Source organism: Crinia signifera, chromosome 4 (genome assembly GCF_055691185.1).
Source record: "Crinia signifera chromosome 4, ASM5569118v1, whole genome shotgun sequence".
Lineage (NCBI taxonomy): Eukaryota > Metazoa > Chordata > Amphibia > Anura > Myobatrachidae > Crinia > Crinia signifera.
Window position 1 is genome coordinate 190,891,918 of NC_139220.1, and position 17,463 is coordinate 190,909,380.

Sequence of the window (17,463 nt, forward strand, 5' to 3'; positions counted from 1 at the left end):
ACAAGCAGAAAACAAGGTATCTCATGAATACACTGATACCACAACAGAAGAAATGACAGATGATGACAATAAAGGTGATCGGAGAAATCTTCTGGAATGTCAGATGCTGAATAGTGACAGTTGCCAGGCGAAGACACCAGAAGCATTAGCAGACAGAGAAAAACCCCAAATACACAGCAGAGGCATTGCTATGGATTCATCTGAACAAAATGTATACGATAAAATGTATATAGAGAGGACTGTAGGAAGCAACCCCCCAGGAGACCAACTGGAGTACACAAAATACGGAGAGAACACTGATAGGACATATTCATGTGGACATGTACATGACAAGCAGGTGAGATATATAAATATATACATATATCTCTGCCAGAAATCGAGCGTCACTCAAGGGCTTGGAAAAAATAGAGATTTATTTGGGTCTACGCTGTTTTGGGACAGCCCGTTTTCGGCCTCTGGCACAAAACGGCGAAGACTCAAATAAATCACTATTTTTGCAAGCCCTGGAGTGATGCTTGATATCTGCCAGATACATGGGTGGACTGGTAACAGTTCCCTTCGAGAAGGCACCCAGGCTAGTATCTAACTCCAGTATTTTGGTTGGGAAAAAAGGGATGGGAGGGGATTCTAGGAGGGGATATAACCTGAGCACAAGTGACACTGAAAATTTTATTATTTATGATATACCTGCAATAGTTCAAAATTAGTGTAATTACCACAATGAAGTAAAGTAGTCGACCTCTGGTGCAGTAGGTGATGACGTGGCGGTGCTCCCCTAAGAGTAAGTATAAAGTAACAAAGTAGAAAGAGAAAAAGTACTCTCTTTTGTTTGGGGGCACTCTTTAAATTGTCAAAAAGATTGTTTTCAAAGAATAATTATAAAATGTAACTTTTAATAATCATTTAAAATAGGGATTTGCAGACAAACAGACACACAACACCAAACATATATGTCATAGGTAGAGTATAGGTTATTTTATAGAATAATATTGTACAATCCTATGATTTTTGTAGACTCCTGAGATTATCAGGTGGGGGGAGCAATATTATGAGCAATATACGCTGCTATTATGTTAGCTTGTTAGTATATTTTAGTTCCTAGTCCCATCTTGATAATAAGGGAAGTTTAATTAGCGAAATATATATTTTTCTGAATATTTTCACCAGAGAGGAGTTGTCCTGCTCTGGTGCAGTCCGGAACACTGATATTAATACTGGGCAATTATTTATTTAATTATTGTTGTTGCCGTAATTTATGAATAAGGAGATAAGTACTGAAGCTGGGTATTTGTGTTGCGACGGTAACCGCTATGATAAAGATGCAGAATATAGATAGAAGAGATAAATGGGTGACACTCACAGGAGTAAAGATCACTGAGGCTGCTGCTGACTTTCGCAACCGTCCCGGTTTCTCTGAAAGTCAGTGAGCGTTCAGAGATATTATTTCTGTATGAAGAGAGTGACAGAGAAAGCAAAATTGGGGCATCTACTGTCTCCTATTTGGTAGATCAAAAACCCTGGTATACCATGGTCAGTGCAGGGTTAAATTATTGCAATACCTGTCAGAGATGAGAGTGCCCCTAATAGTAGATATATAAGTGTATATAGAAGTATCAGAAGGCGTCTTACTATCGGGGGTAGGTGTGCTGCTTTCCGCTATGTGTTAATATACAAAACATTGGTAGCGGATGAGCGACACCTGCCACCTGTCTGCGTGAGTAATAATTAGACCACATGTAGTGGAGAGTCAGGAAAAAGAGTGCGCAGAGCTGCTGTTTATACCTGGTAACAGTGCAGTGATAAGCAGTGCGCGTATTTTAAAGGTGGCGGTTACCGCCGCTTACCCCTTAGCTGTATTCAGTCTTGGTGTCTCCTGGGAACCGGGTCTGCTATTAGCCGCTAAGTGCGGCGGGGTGTAGGGGTGAGCCGCTCGTGCGGCTTGGATCAGGATCAGACGGCCGTTTCACTGGGTGGAGCTTCCTCAGTGCCTGTGACCTCAGTGCCTCCGTTCACACACACCTTGACAAAGGGGCGCCGCCCTGAAACGTTGGTTGTTTTCCATTGTTTGCCAATACAAGCTTTAAAAGACTTACGAGTGCCAGTCTTCATTCCTTCTTCTACACTGTCTACCAATACAGGCACCAGGGCAGCTGACGCCATAGAGCGAGTGCCGGACCGAACTACCACTAATATATATAGATAAAGATATATATCTATATATAGATATATCTTTCATATTACCATTCAAGGTGATCAATCTGTCTGTATATATATCTATATATAGATATATATACAGACAGATTGATCACCTTGAATGGTAATTTGAAAGACTATGGAACTAGATAGATAGATAGATAGATAGATAGATAGATAGATAGATAGATAGATAGATAGATAGATATAGATAGATAGATAGATAGATAAATATATTCTGCCTATATTTAGTACAATAGAAATACAAGGTATTAGCTCTTGATCAAAACATTTCAGGGTACAGCCCCACATAAAGTGTCCTGATTATTTGCTTCAAATGTCAGAGAGATGCTATCAAGGAATGTAGATGGTATCCCATTAGAACCAAATACTAAAGAAGCTCATGAAGCTCCAGAAAGTGAGGTGGATAGCGGAAAACACAAGGTCCTCTAAACGCCATGGCTCATCCAAGTGAAGAGTTCCTGAGCTAAGGGGAAGAAGTGGGAAAGAATGGAAGTTGGAGGCGTTCCTACATGTATACATAGTATATGTTGTGTGAGGAAGACCATATGGTTTGTCCCTGCAGAGTATACCATGGTCTAATGTAATGATTGGATTTACAGTATGTATGTCATTGAAGGGAACACTGTGTTCTCCTGTGTCTTGGCTTCACACCACAGTGCACAATGACTTGCATGAAGATACAATGGAAGTATTGGTATAAGTGCAGAATAAATATAAGCTCTATGTAAAACCTTGTACTATAACATGATATCTCATTAGTTTAGGGCATAAAGAAGAAATCATTATAATCCTTACATTTTAGATGTCTCCTGATGAATTGACCACATCTATGATGGAAGCCACAGAAAGTCTGATAGCAGGTCTATTGACACTAAAAGCAAAAGTGGAACAAGTATATTTAAGGAGAGGACCTGATGGATGTACCCCTCAGAGGCTTGCAGGGAGTAGCACAGGATCCGTAAGTGTCTAATAATTGCAATGTTTGGGAATAGTAAATGTACAAGAAAAAATGTAGAAATATGTTGCATAACTTTCATCCAACACTTATAGATCTGCATATGACTGTTCTTGTACATGTGTGTTTTGTCATTGCTGCTATTACTTCATATGAACACAATAACGTGAATAGGAAATAAAAAGCAAGAACGGGGCTGTTTAATGATACTTTAAGCTATTTCTGAAGTCTAAATACCAGGAGACTCTGCCCCAGCCTATATAGAATACTGTGGAACATAAACTGGTAATCTGATTAAGCCTGCTCTATGGTGTTCATCTGAGCCTACTATAAATCTGATTAAGCCTGCTCTATGGTGTTCATCTGAGCCTACTATAAATTATTGCCATACCCATGGCTAAACCTAGGTAGGCACCAGGCACTGTTGATCTCCTGGGCCAACCACTAATGTTGCAAAACAAATTGGGTGCCTTGGAGAGAGCTGCAGGTGCCTGACGCAAGTCATGTAGTGCCCACACCAGCGGCACTCATGGTATTTCCACCACTGGTTGTGTGCTAGACCACAACAAATAGATCATAGTTTTCTCTCTATTTAACCTCCTGTTTATATCTGTGACCTGTAGAACTATATGTAGCAGTAGCATCTAGAGATTTTTTTCAGGTCTGAAGGCGAAAAATTGCCCTTACATGTGTAAAGGGAAGCTTTGAAAATATTGTATAGGCATAAGATATATATAATAAGGTTCACATTCTATTTAGAAGTTTAAATAACAAAGTGGAATCTCATCTCAGTAAAGTTCATGGATCCAGTGAGTTTAATGGTCATCACTATTGCCATCTCTACTACTCTGTTGGCGTTCCCTGCTAACTGCATGGTGACAGCAGCGTCCATGGAATATGGGGAACAACAGTAAGGGCTCTTCTTCCAGCAGCAAACATGACACTTAATAATAGCACCGACCTATGCACAGATACTGCAAACTGATAACTACAGCATCAAACAAAAGTTTACTCTAGAACAACCAAAAGAAGGATACTCACTTCTAGGAAGTTATGTTTGGCACCAGTGGACTGTTCTAAGGTTTCTACAGTGACTTGTTCATGTTTCATGTCTCTGTCTTCTGATGTTTCTTCTCGTTCCAACCGTACCACACAATTGGTAGCTGACAGGAATGCCAGCCACCTGAAACTGCTATATTATATATTTAGAGTGCGATAATGCTGCAGCCCACACTTTCCTCTCAAATTATTATTCTGTTACCTATGCATCATGTGTTCCCTAAACCTCTTAGATTGTAAGCTCTATTGGGCAGGGACACCTTTTCCTTGTGTTTCATGTCATTGTATGTCATTTGTTTTATATCATGAGTACTGTATCTGGATGCAGTGTTGTATACCATATCAGCACTTTATAAGTAAAGAGGTGATAATAAAGTGAATGATGAAAACATATAAAGTGTTTGAAAGTATATGAGATACCTATGCAGTATTTTATGGGAATGGATTGATGGAAGTGCTGAGGAGTTCTTTGTAAATGTATGTAATCCCACTGTTGAAGATGACTGGTGGAGCCTAAAGCCTCCAGGATAGTTCCTCCCTATAAGACTCAAATAAAGTCTGGCATAAAACCTGTGTTTCCTTGCAATGCAAGTTGCCCGGAGGCAAGATAAATATTATTAGTATTTTAACTGATTCCTAAATACCTGCCACTACATCTCTGATCCCTCTATACCCTACACTTCGTCCCTGATCCCTCTATACCCTACACTACATCCCTGATCCCTCTATACCAGGGGTGGCCAACCAGTCATAGACAAAGAGCCAAAAAATATGCTTTGGGACGATGAAGAGCCAACATCATGCGCATATGTACATTTATACATCGCCAACCTCATACATACATTTATACATCGCCACCCTCATACATACATGCCATTTATACACCGCCACCCTCATACATACATACCATTTATACACCGCCACCCTCATACATACATTTAGACACCGCCACCCTCATACATACATACCATTTATACATCGCCACCCTCATACATACATACATTTATACACTGCCACCCTCATACATACATACCATTTATACACCGCCACCCTCATACATACATACATTTATACATCGCCACCCTCATACATACATACATTTATACACCGCCACCCTCATACATACATACATACATTTATACATCGCCACCCTCATACATACATACATTTATACACTGCCACCCTCATACATACATACCATTTATACACCGCCACCCTCATACATACATACCATTTATACACCGCCACCCTCATACATACATTTAGACACCGCCACCCTCATACATACATACCATTTATACATCGCCACCCTCATACATACATACATTTATACACTGCCACCCTCATACATACATACCATTTATACACCGCCACCCTCATACATACATACATTTATACATCGCCACCCTCATACATACATACATTTATACACCGCCACCCTCATACATACATACATACATTTATACATCGCCACCCTCATACATACATTTATACACTGCCACCCTCATACATACATACCATTTATACACCGCCACCCTCATACATACATACCATTTATACAACGCCACCCACATACATACATACATACATTTATACACCGCCACCCTCAAAAAAGTGTGTGTGGGGTGGGGGTTAACACTATAGAAGCCAATGGGGTTCACATTGCTATTCTCCCCCACCCACCCACCCACCCCACCCAGTACTAGCAGTCAGGTCTCCTGTGCCCTGATGCCGGCTTCCACGTTCCGCAGCAGTGGGGATGGACCATGTGAGAGCGAAAGAGGTGGGGCAAGAGAGATGACACAAAGGGCAGTATTCAATGAGAAAAGTTCTCCGTGTTTTGTGGAGAATTTGTGCTTTGTTCGCCTTGGACGGAGCATTTTGCTCTCCAAAAGCGAGCAACCCTATTCTTTCTAAGTGATTTTCTCCGTCTCTCTCCGTGTAGCAATTCTCCATCTTTTGATGGGGAGCTGGAATGTGAACTTTTAAACTAAAAGGTTTTTTTTTTTAATTTTGGTGTCAAAAAATCAGTTTTTTTTTTTTTCTGTGAAGGGGCATGTTATTTTTATTCATGTGCTTATAGCACATGAATATATATTTAATTTAAAAAAAAAAATTTAATTTTTTTTTTTACACAGTGCAGCCAGCAGGGGGCCGGAGCGCTCGAGCCGCTCATTACATATTCATATATTCACTGCACCCGATCGTTAATGTGCACGATCGGGTGCAGTGAATACTGGGTCCCCCGCTGGCTAAAAGGGGGGGGCAGCCCGTGCTGCCTGGGTCTCGGAGAGCCCCCCTCATCTCCACATTCCTCTGGAGCAGCCAGGGAGACTATAATCTCTCTGGCTGCTTCCGTCCCCCGGCTCCCTGAAAGCTCCCTGCCACGGACGCTCGTCCGCTGCAGGGGTTAAGACTCGCCGCGAGTGGCGGCGAGTCTTAACCACATTGAATAGAGGGAGCAGGAGTGGCAGAGAGCCCTCCGGAACACGGAGAGTGCATAGAGAGCGAAATAAAACGCTCTCCATGCACGGAGAACTTTGTCATTGAATACTGCCCAAAGAGGGAGTGAGAGGCAGGTAGATAGAGAGGTGTGGGGGAAGAGGGGGTGAGGGGAGGAGTGCGAATGTAAGTAAGGCAAGGCAAAGGGAGAGAGCATGGGTTAGAAAAGGGTTGTCCCACCCCCCCAGATCTCCTGGACTCCGTCTCCTTCTCACCTTCGGCTACGTAGGTCTTCTCTATGCCCCGGCGCCGGCTCCCGCGCAGTAGCTGGCCTCCTCTGCTTCAGCAGCAGCTGGACTTCCCTGCAGCAGCAGCTGGCTCCCGCAATGGCTGCTGTTCCCTCAGCCCCGGAACCTCCATCGGCTGGTCTCCTCTGCCCCAGCGCTGGCTCCCGCAGCATCATCTCCTATGCGCCGCAGTCTTCTCATCGGCGTGGGTAAGGGGGCGGGGGGCAAGGTGTCCATCATATATTAGGAGGGGGCTTGCTCCGCGGCTGTACCTGCTATGCAGCCGCTCACTGTGTGGGGAGACGCGGGCTGCCCGATCGCTGCTGACCACAGTGATCGGGAAGAACTTTAGCGCTGTGACGGGGGGTGATTGAAGGAGTCTCAGCTCCTTAAGCAAAGAGCTGCATGCGGCTCGAGAGCCGCGGGTTGGCCACCCCTGCTCTATACCCTACACTACATCACTGACCCATCTATACCCTACACAACATCACTGACCCCTCTGTACCCGACATTACATCACTGACCCATCTATACCCTACACTACATCCCTGACCCCTCTATACCCTACACTACATCCCTGACCCCTCTATATCCTACACTACATCACTGACCCCTCTAGTCCCGACATTACATAACTGACCCATCTATACCCTACACTACATCACTAACCCCTCTATACCCTACACTACATCCCTGAACCCTCTATACCATACACTACATCCCTGAACCCTCTATACCCTACACTACATCCCTGACCCCTCTATATCCTACACTACATCACTGACCCCTCTAGTCCCGACATTACATCACTGACCCATCTATACCCTACACTACATCACTGACCCATCTATACCCTACACTACATCACTGACCCCTCTGTACCCGACATTGCATCACTGACCCATCTATACCCTACACTACATCCCTGACCCCTCTATATCCTACACTAATCACTGACCCCTCTATACCCTACACTACATCACTGACCCCTCTATACCATACACTACATCATCACTGACCCCTCTATACCTGACACTACATCACTGACCCATCAATACCCTACACTAATCACTGACCCCTCTATACCCTATACTACATCACTGATTCCTCTATACCCTAAACGACCTCCCTAACCCCTCTATACCCTACGGTACATCACTGACCCCTCTATACCCTACACTGCCTCCCTGAACCCTCTATACCCTACACACCATCCCTGACCCTTTTATACCCTTACAATCTCAATGATCACACTGGTGCCCTGTGTTGTCATCCCCTCCATTGGCCCCTGTATGCGCTATGTCCCCCCTTCCTCCTGTGTGTGTCCTCTTCCCACTGTGTGAACCATGTCCCCCTTCCCACTGTGTGAACCATGTCCCGCCTTCCCCCTGTGTGAACCGCACCGCCCCCTTCCCCCTGTGTGCATGGCGCACAGGGGGAATCCATGTCCCCCTTTCTTCCTGTGTTGAAAGAGGGCCTGGCCTCATGGAGACCCAGATTTCAACACAGAGATGCTGGATGCCCCAGAAGATGGGTCTGTCTGCAGTGCCAACTCATTATATGTGACAGGAGAGTATAACACTGCAGCACCTGGCTCCTGCCACTGGAGAAGAGCTGGCACTTACTGTATGTGTTACCCCTCTTGAAGCTGTACCCCCCGCAGCCAGGTAATGATGCTTCTGCCAACTGCTTCTTTAAGCAATCTATTTTCCTTGCATAAACAGATTAATTTGACATATTTTAAGTTACACAAACTAGCATAGGTCTTACCTAGCATCAGCCCCTTATTATTTGCAGAACATACAGTATATAAGTGCTGAACAAGGTTATAACTGTTCCTCATGATATGCTCCATCAGATTTCTGCACCACCAATGAAGAGAACTGACTTACATTCTGCAGAGACTCAGACATACGAAACAGAGCATAGACCACTAAAGGAAGTACTGGTGGAAAGGGCTGGAGAAGGTCTAATACATAAGGAGATGGAAGGTTGTGATACTTCCTCTTCTAAAGATGTAGAATATTACAGCCAGAAACATGATCCAGACCAGGTTACAATACCACACACATACAAGGAAATGACCTGTGTTGAGGTTTCTACTGAAATAACTGAAATTCAAGCACACAAAGGTTGGAAAAATAACCAAGAGCCAGCAAAATATGAAAGCATCATAAAGCAACAGACTGATCCATCACCAATGACCCAAATGTCTAAGAAACAGAGTACAGCAGAGCTTAGAACTGAACTCTCAGTCAGTACAGACAAAGTAGAAGTGTCATGTGATGACAGAATGGATGGTCAAAATATACCTGGTGGAGAAATAAGCATTCCTGCACAAGTAAGCACCATTTCTAATTATACGTTGTTAGAATGGGAAATGCAAATGATGGATTTTCACCATTATTAATTTAGTTGAAACAGGTAAACATACAGTATATACACACACACACAAATATATGATCCAGCATGGTCCGGCACAACCACTTAGATGAAAACTTGGGAGGGTGCCCGTATAAAGGATAATTATATTCATCAAAGTTACAGCACTCCATCCACTTGCAATTTAATTTAATAGTAATCATATTCAATTATATAATGGTTCTATTAAATAACATATTTTTATATTATATTATATCATCCTGTAGAATAACATACCTGATCATTTAGCCTCAACTGTTCTGGAAGCTGCAGAAAGTCTCATTGGAAGCCTGACGTCTCTTAAAGAGGAAATGAGCAGGGCCAACAAGACAGAAAGAGGTGGGGGGCCATCTGCAGACTGTAGACCTGGAGATGTAAGAGGTATAGAAGTTGCTACCAGCACAGAAACAGAAGCAAGAGGAGGCTTAGAAGATGGTGGGAAGTATAATGGAAGGTAAAAAACACACAGGGTCATTATGAGGGTTGTGGGACCAATGCCTCCATCTAGGACTCAAGACCAAGGTGGCTGCATGACCACTATTCCGTTGTCACTGCCTATGTCTACCGGGTGCCTGGAGAGGTATTGCACTGTATTGAAAACCACAGTTCTTTATATCTTAATTGTTTTCAACTTTTGCTTCATCTACCGTTCATGTGGACTATGATTGACTACATGTTTACAATAATTGTGGTCAGTGGTGATGAAACATAAAATGCCACCCAAAAAATTTAAATATATGTGGCAACCTTTTTTGTGTTGACCATTTCCCCGTTGACCTTTGTAGTTAGCGCCTACAAGCAATGTTAGTATAAGAGCCATTGTTTAATATTCATATTACTTCGCAGCTGGGCTCCTGTGATAGAGACCCCCAATTTGTTTTACTAAACAATCAAGATGTTCTAACTTCTAAAAAGGAGACCTTATATTTACAGCATGGCATGATCGCTAGTTACTGGGGCCCAAATTTTCTAAAGGCAGCATTGCTGGAAAATACTTGTTCAATGAAAATATAGTGATGGTATACGATCTTCTGTGTTTCATAGGTGGTTGACATAGTGTATGTCCTTCCCCACAGCAGGGAATATCATGAAAAATTATGCCTCATTGACTTTTGGACATGTTTGCACAACTGCATACAGTATACTTAGGGATGCCAATCCCGGGGCATTTTTTCAATCCCGGGATCCGGGATTGAAAAATGCTCAATCCCGGGATTCCCGGGATCCCGGGATTGGCATCCCCACCAAAAAAACACATTTTTAGCATAGGACCCACCCCGGCCGACCCGCACATCTACTTACATTAGGGTGCGGGCGGGCGGCCGGGAGTGGGTTTGGAGGTGCACGGTGCCTCCCGGCAAGTGCACCTCCATAGAAGACAGCAGGCAGGCGGAGGCAGGCGGGCGGCGGAGAAGAGGCGGGCAGGCGGGCGGAGTCAGGCCGGCGTGCTGGCGGGCGGCGGAGAAGAGGCGGGTAGGAGGTCACTGGTGACGTCTGGCCTGCGCAGCGTGACCTCTACTGTCACGCTACGGAGGCCGCACGCCAGGTCAGGTTACGGGAACAGCCAGGCAGCGTCTGAGCGAGTGCTCAGACGCTGCCCGGCATTAGACTGCGCATGCGCAGTCTAATCCCGAAATCACGGGATTGGATTCTCCAATCCCGGGATTGAAATCCCGGACTTTTTTAGGCCAAATCCCAGGATCCCGCCGATCCCGATCCCGATCCCGGGATTGGCCACACTAAGTATACTGCTATCTGGGTAGGCAACTCAATATGTTTCAACATAAAACAAGTTGCATGGGGGGGGGGGTTGTGAAGTGGTTGGATACTTGCTGACATTTCTGGGTTGTTAAGACAAACACCGTATTTTTTAGAGAGCCTCTTGACCATCCTGGGAGGGTAGGCAAGTATAGGCAAGTGTATACTAATAAAAATGACAGTTATTATCCCAGCATCCACAATGCAGGCATAATTAGTCAGTTTCTGTTTGACACAGCATTGGTCCTACTATTGGTAAATTTACTTATGTATGGCACCCAAAACACTAACCTGTTGTACATTATTGTTGTCTTAGCCTGGAGGATGAAGCTGTGATAAGGAGTGATGATCAGCCTCTTGTTTCTGGGCCTCTAACAAGAGAAGTGTCATGGGAATTGCACCCAGAATGCTCCCAGGGTTGTAGCCATGCTAGGCTTTGGGAGTCAGATTCGAAGAGCGGACATATTCCTGGACAGGTACCAAGTTGTGTAAGTACATTTTTTAGCTATAAACATAAATATGTAGCTTTGAGAAAACAGAACATTAAAAATTAACATTTGCTTCTGTGTAGTTTAGTGGTGGCACTTGTGGGTTGAGGGCCCAGGTGAAAATAAAAAAAATTGGGCCCCCCTCCTCAAGTTCAGAATATGAAACACAGCAAGTGGGTGACTGAGTGGCAGAGGGTGACAGAAAGAGACAGGGCAAGGCAGAGTGTGACAGGAAAAAACAGTGGGTGACAGGTAGAGACTGACATGGGCAGCAGGGGCCCCAGTGCACCGAACCTGCTGCACCTATGGTAGTTCCACCTCTGGTGTAGTGGCAGGGTCTGCCTGACCCACAGGGGTACAGGGGTAATTTACAATCTTAGGACACCACCCCTTAATTGTCCAGTTACTGTCTGTACATGCAAATTATACATTACTATGGTAGAGGGCCAGTTTCCTGGTGGAGTATAGAACAACAAGGGTGCTTGGTACATTTATATAAAAATGCCAAGATCGGTCATCCTGACAATTAAAGTGGGCAGTCTCGACATACCACAGTCCCTGCCTTTTCATAGCATTCTGCTTTGGCATAAAAAACACAATTCATATCAGTGATTGGAATGGCATTGTAGCTTTGCTGTCATTCACTAGTGATGGAGAAGTGGGCAATACAGGACCCTGGCTGCTGGTGGGAGAGGCTGTGGCATATCTCCCAACTTTTTATGCTTTGGCATGAGTAAGTGAAAAGGGATGTGGTCTTGGCAGAATGGGGCATGGCCTCTAAAGGGTGGGTGTGGCCTCATGAAATGTCCCTCGTTATTGCTAATTTCGGGTGCTTACCTCGGTGTACTGTTTAGATGCCATGCACATGTGCACAGAATATATTCAGTGATTGCCCAATTGCTTTCTAGCACAGAGCAGCACTGATCAAAGGCTGCTCCAAACCTTTCTCCTGTTTGTGAGACAATGGTAGTGTACAACGGGACAGTGTTCAAATAACAGGACTATCCTGCAGGAAAAGAAACAGTTGGGAGGTATGGTTTAGCATCAACAAAAAATAGAAGTGGGATGGGTCTAACTCAGAGGTGGAACTACCATTGGTGCAGCAGGTGCAGTGCATTGGGACCAGTGAGGACTAAAGGGCCCACTGCTGCCCCTGTTACCCTCTTCCTGGTACCCATTGTTTTTCCCTGTCACACTCTGCCTCCCTCTGTCACACTCTGCCACTCCCTGTCACCCACTGCCATGTTGCATATTGTGAACTTTGGTTAAGGGGTAGCAGGGGGGCCCAAATTGTAGTTTTGCATCTGCACCCACAACCCATAAGTTCCCCCACTGGTCCAGCTGCTTTCTCTGTGAGTAAAGTGGTTTGTGGACTGTCCCCCTGCATATTTTTTTTTTTTACATAATCTCCCTGCTTTTCAATGCACTTTGTCCATCTGTTAACAAGATTTTGTATTTCCTCATAAAAAAAAAAATAATCAAGCCACAAATGCACCCAAGTCTGTTGTGGATTATTCTATAGACAGAGCCATCGATGATATGAAAATCATTTGCAATATAATCCACTGTCACTTGTCTATGCAACAGAATCAGTTCACATGCACAATCAATGTTATCATCAGTCATGGACATGGACGGGTGTTCCGCTCCTATTTCATGGCTGACACTTGTGTGACCTTCTTTGAACTTCTCTTTCCATCCATACACACTTCTTCACAATAACACACTTTCTCTATACTGTGCACAAAGTCTTCGATGAATATCAGCACTAGACCCACCGTCAGACCACACACAAAAAAAAAATCACTGCACGCTACCCTGCTGTAGTGCAAATCACAAGTGGAGCAGCCATTTTTTCTTACACTACAGTTACAACTAAACTGACTTAACTCATTCAAACCTGCATAGCAGTGACTGGGGAGACAGTAACCTAGTACTGAAACCAATAATAATACAGTTCGGCAAAGAGAAGTTTTAATAACATGGGATACATTTTGACTCACCCTCAAATATATCACTTTGGATAACAATTCCATAGATTTATATGATGTAATGTGTCTATGCTTAGCCTTAAAATAGTACTGATTCTTATGTGAGTTTTGTTTTTTTAGTCTGTCGTGTTAGGCAGCGAGATGACAAATGAGAAACCTGAAGATTTGAGCGGCATCATACAGGGCTGTGATGTGAAGAAACAACCTGAAACCTCACTGAGAGAATGCCTGACACAGAGAGAAGAGCAGACTATTGATAGAAAACACATGTCTCAGACAAAATCAGCAGAAAGTGAGGGAGACTCGGAAGTGACAGAAGAAGAGCCGCAAGTTTCAGACACAAGTAGAGAAAATGAGATGTCTAATGAACACAGTAGTACAACACAAAAGGATGACATAACAGTACCTACACTGCTGATGGAGGACTCTTCTGAAGACAGCACTGAGCAGGTGACTTGAATATTGAAGCTTAATCCCATAGGTATGCATCCACATACCTATGGCAAACTCTGTACTGTATGCAGCTCCTTAACAATACCTGGCTGCATGAAAGCATTTACTGATTGAAACATGAACTTAACTTGTGAGTGAGGTGATTGATTATATTGGAGAAGTAAACCATACCTCCCAACTTCTGCAAGTTGGGAGTCTGGACTCTCTGGGCCAGATGTATCAAGCTTCAGAAAGTGATAAAGTAGAGAGTGATAAACAACCAGCCAATTAGCTCCTACCTGTCATTTTTCAAACCCAGCCCGCAACATGTGAGTTAGGAGTTGATTGGTTAGCTGTTATCACTTTCCATTTTATCATTTATTTGAAGCTTGATACATCTGGCCCTCTGTGAGCTGCTGCCCATACCCCCATTCCCTCTGTCTCCATGAATAGATGTTGTGTGCATACGCACAGAGTCTATTCCATCTATTCCTCGCTGCTCTGCTAAGTGGAGCAGCCGTTGGCAGGGGGGTAACCGAACTGAACTAACACTGCTGTCCGCGGGTGGGACTTGGGACAGTAACAAAAAATGATCACTGTCCTGTGAAAATCGGGACAGTTGGGAGGTATGAGTAAACTACTGTAAGGGGTTTATGCAACCCATGTTGTAATGCATGAGTTGCAGATGCAGTTATATTTTGTACATGCTGGAAAATTTGCATGTACTGTAGCACACAATTATTGGGTGGCTTTGGTTTTGTATTCCAATTTCGAATTAAGCTCTACTGGACATCATACTTCCCAGAAGGTGCAGGAGACTCATGATTTTTGGGGTAGTCCGAAACCTTGGAGAGCTGGTGGATCACCCATATCAACCTACTCAGTTCCTATTGAAGTTTTCAGGAAGAGGGGGATAATGGCGGAAATCACGTGTCCGTATGGAGGGGGCGGGGCTAAAATTATACGAATCGCAGGGGTCTAAAAATGGGGGTTATTCTAGTTCACTCGCAAAGGCACAATCACTCTCTAATGGACAAAACCATGTGCACTGCAGGTGGGGCTGATGTAACATGTGCAGAGAGAGTTACATTTGGGTGTTTCTGTGCAGGGTAAATACTGGCTGCTTTATTTATACACTGCAACATATGTCTGTAAAGCGCCTTGTTGCAGTATATAAAAGTGCGCTATATAAATAAAACTTAGTTACTTGCAACATAGATATCAGTTTGACGTACACCCCCACCCAAATCTAACTGTTTCTGCACATGTAACATCATCCCCACCTTGAGTGCATATGGTTTTGTCCATTATAGAGTGATTGCGCCTTTGCGAGTGAACTAGAATAACCCCCAATGTGAGAGTTCAGCCCTGAATCCCAAAATGGTCAGCTGTAGCCCATAGAAGCAAAATATGGCTGCACAAAAGGCAGGAAATGGCTTCCTACAGAAAGCATGCTCTTTACTATTTGCAGTCTAGTCTAACAGTCCCAGATGGAGAATAAACTTTCAATGGAATGTCATTGCCAGTCACAGTGTACAGAGTGCAGTCACTGATGAAAGCCCGTTCCCTTGCTTGGTGTGACATTATGAATTCACATGTTTGGGGGCAGGACTGGCACAAGGACAAAATCACCCTGCTCCACCACTGCAGAGGTTAACACAATCACTCCAGCTACATGCCCACCATACTCAAGACGTGAGTCATGCACTGTATAAATCATTAGTAATAGTAAAGAATCACTCACCTCTGTGACATTGGTAATGTGTGACACTTAATAAAAAGGTTGATTATACTTCCAAATTGTGCTACTTGGGTTTGCTAGTTTGCAGATAATAGCAGCTAAGCTTATCTTTATTTACAACGCAGAGGCCTTTTGCTGTCCTCAGTATAAAAGTCCCTCAATCCCAAAAAAATGTCCTCATTTGAAATTAGATGGATATCATCGTTTCACATCTCCCCTCCTTCCCAAACATTCAGGGTTCTGCGGACAAACTGGCCATGTCATTTTTGGAGGCGGCTCATAATTTGATTGGTGGATTGATTCCTGGTAACGAGGAAACAGGGCTGTCCTCAGTGAGGCGGGTGGTTGTCATACTGACAGACAGTGAAGCTGTGGATGGTGATCTGATCATAGGCCAGGGGGAGCAGTTGTCTGAAGTTAGTGGGACTATCAGTACTTTGGAGGTAAGTAAATAATTGTCAGAAGATAACCATACCTGTTTTATAGCTTTGAATTTCAGGCACCTTTTAAAATTTATGTGGCCTATTCAAGGTAGGCACTAGGGTGTTCAGCACCCTCCACTTCATATCTATAAATTTGCATCCTCACATAACTTCCATAGGGACAGTGTGCACCAAAGCTGCAAAAAGAGGGTGTGGTTTAAAAATACCACTTCAAATTATGCCACACATTAACACAATCATATACAAACTACAATGTACATGGTTACATATACCTGATTCACCATGTATTAGTTCCCCTTATTCACATTTTGACACAAAGTGACCCTTATAAGATAAGATAAGAGTTTATTGTCATTGTTAAACAACAGAAAATTGTAAAACAATGAAATTACATTCTAGGTTGCAGAGAAATACAATTTAACAATTTTGATTAAAATCGACAATTGCTGCTGGGAAAAAAACTATTTTTCATACGCAATGTTCTTGACTTAAAGCACCTTAGCCGTTTTTTTGATGGTAAAAAGGAGAAGATATAGGCCCTTATTCTGGTTGGTGCGGTCGGTCCGCCGATGTTTTGTGTCTGCGCATGTGCAGAGGCGTCTCTGCGCATGTGCGAATGGGACGCACGTCCAAAATCCGCATGAAAAGTGTACACTACGAACAGGGGGTGGAGAGGGGCGTGAAGGGCTGTTTGGGCTCATTACCATATGTTTACACCCCGCGTTTCATGGGCGTTCCCGTGAAAACGCTGGGCGTACGTATGGTAATGCGGTCGTGATGCACGTGTAGGGGGCGGACATATGACATTGCCGGCATTATGACATATGACATTGTCAGCTGCCCGCCCAGATCCCTGCTTTTGCACGGAGAAATGCCCGTGTGGTCTGAGGTTGCGGGAGCTGCCTGACCACACGGTCCTGCCTTTCGATGGTCTGCGACCATCGAATGATGGGGGAGGTTCCCTGAGATGGAGGAGGTGTATTCATGAGAAATACACTTGCGGTCCGTTCGGACAGCTTCTTACCGCATTCGGACGGAGTGAGCGATCCGTACGAAAGGCGGGGTTTAGGACGCACGGTCCTGGCCGCATATTCGGCTCCGTCCGCACAGACCAGAATAAGGCCCATAGTTATAAGGATGATGGCAATCCTGCATAATGCTATCTCTTTTTTGCTTACAATTTCTAATAAAAATATCCTCAATAGAGGACAAATCACAGCCAATAATGG

The 17,463-nt window shown here is 44.0% G+C and overlaps 1 protein-coding gene across 1 annotated transcript in view; it reads left to right on the top strand.

Moving 5' to 3' along the window:
* Positions 1-223: 223 nt before the first annotated feature.
* The window catches only part of LOC146073002 (uncharacterized), a 75,179-nt gene continuing 57,939 nt past the window's right edge, over positions 224-17,463 (top strand). Inside the window, exons 1-7 of the mRNA XM_083180176.1 lie at positions 224-337; positions 3,020-3,175; positions 8,819-9,301; positions 9,609-9,835; positions 11,456-11,627; positions 13,739-14,068; positions 16,028-16,234. Of these exons, the coding sequence (XP_083036302.1) occupies positions 224-337; positions 3,020-3,175; positions 8,819-9,301; positions 9,609-9,835; positions 11,456-11,627; positions 13,739-14,068; positions 16,028-16,234 (1,689 nt within the window). The remainder of the gene's footprint in view (positions 338-3,019; positions 3,176-8,818; positions 9,302-9,608; positions 9,836-11,455; positions 11,628-13,738; positions 14,069-16,027; positions 16,235-17,463) is intronic.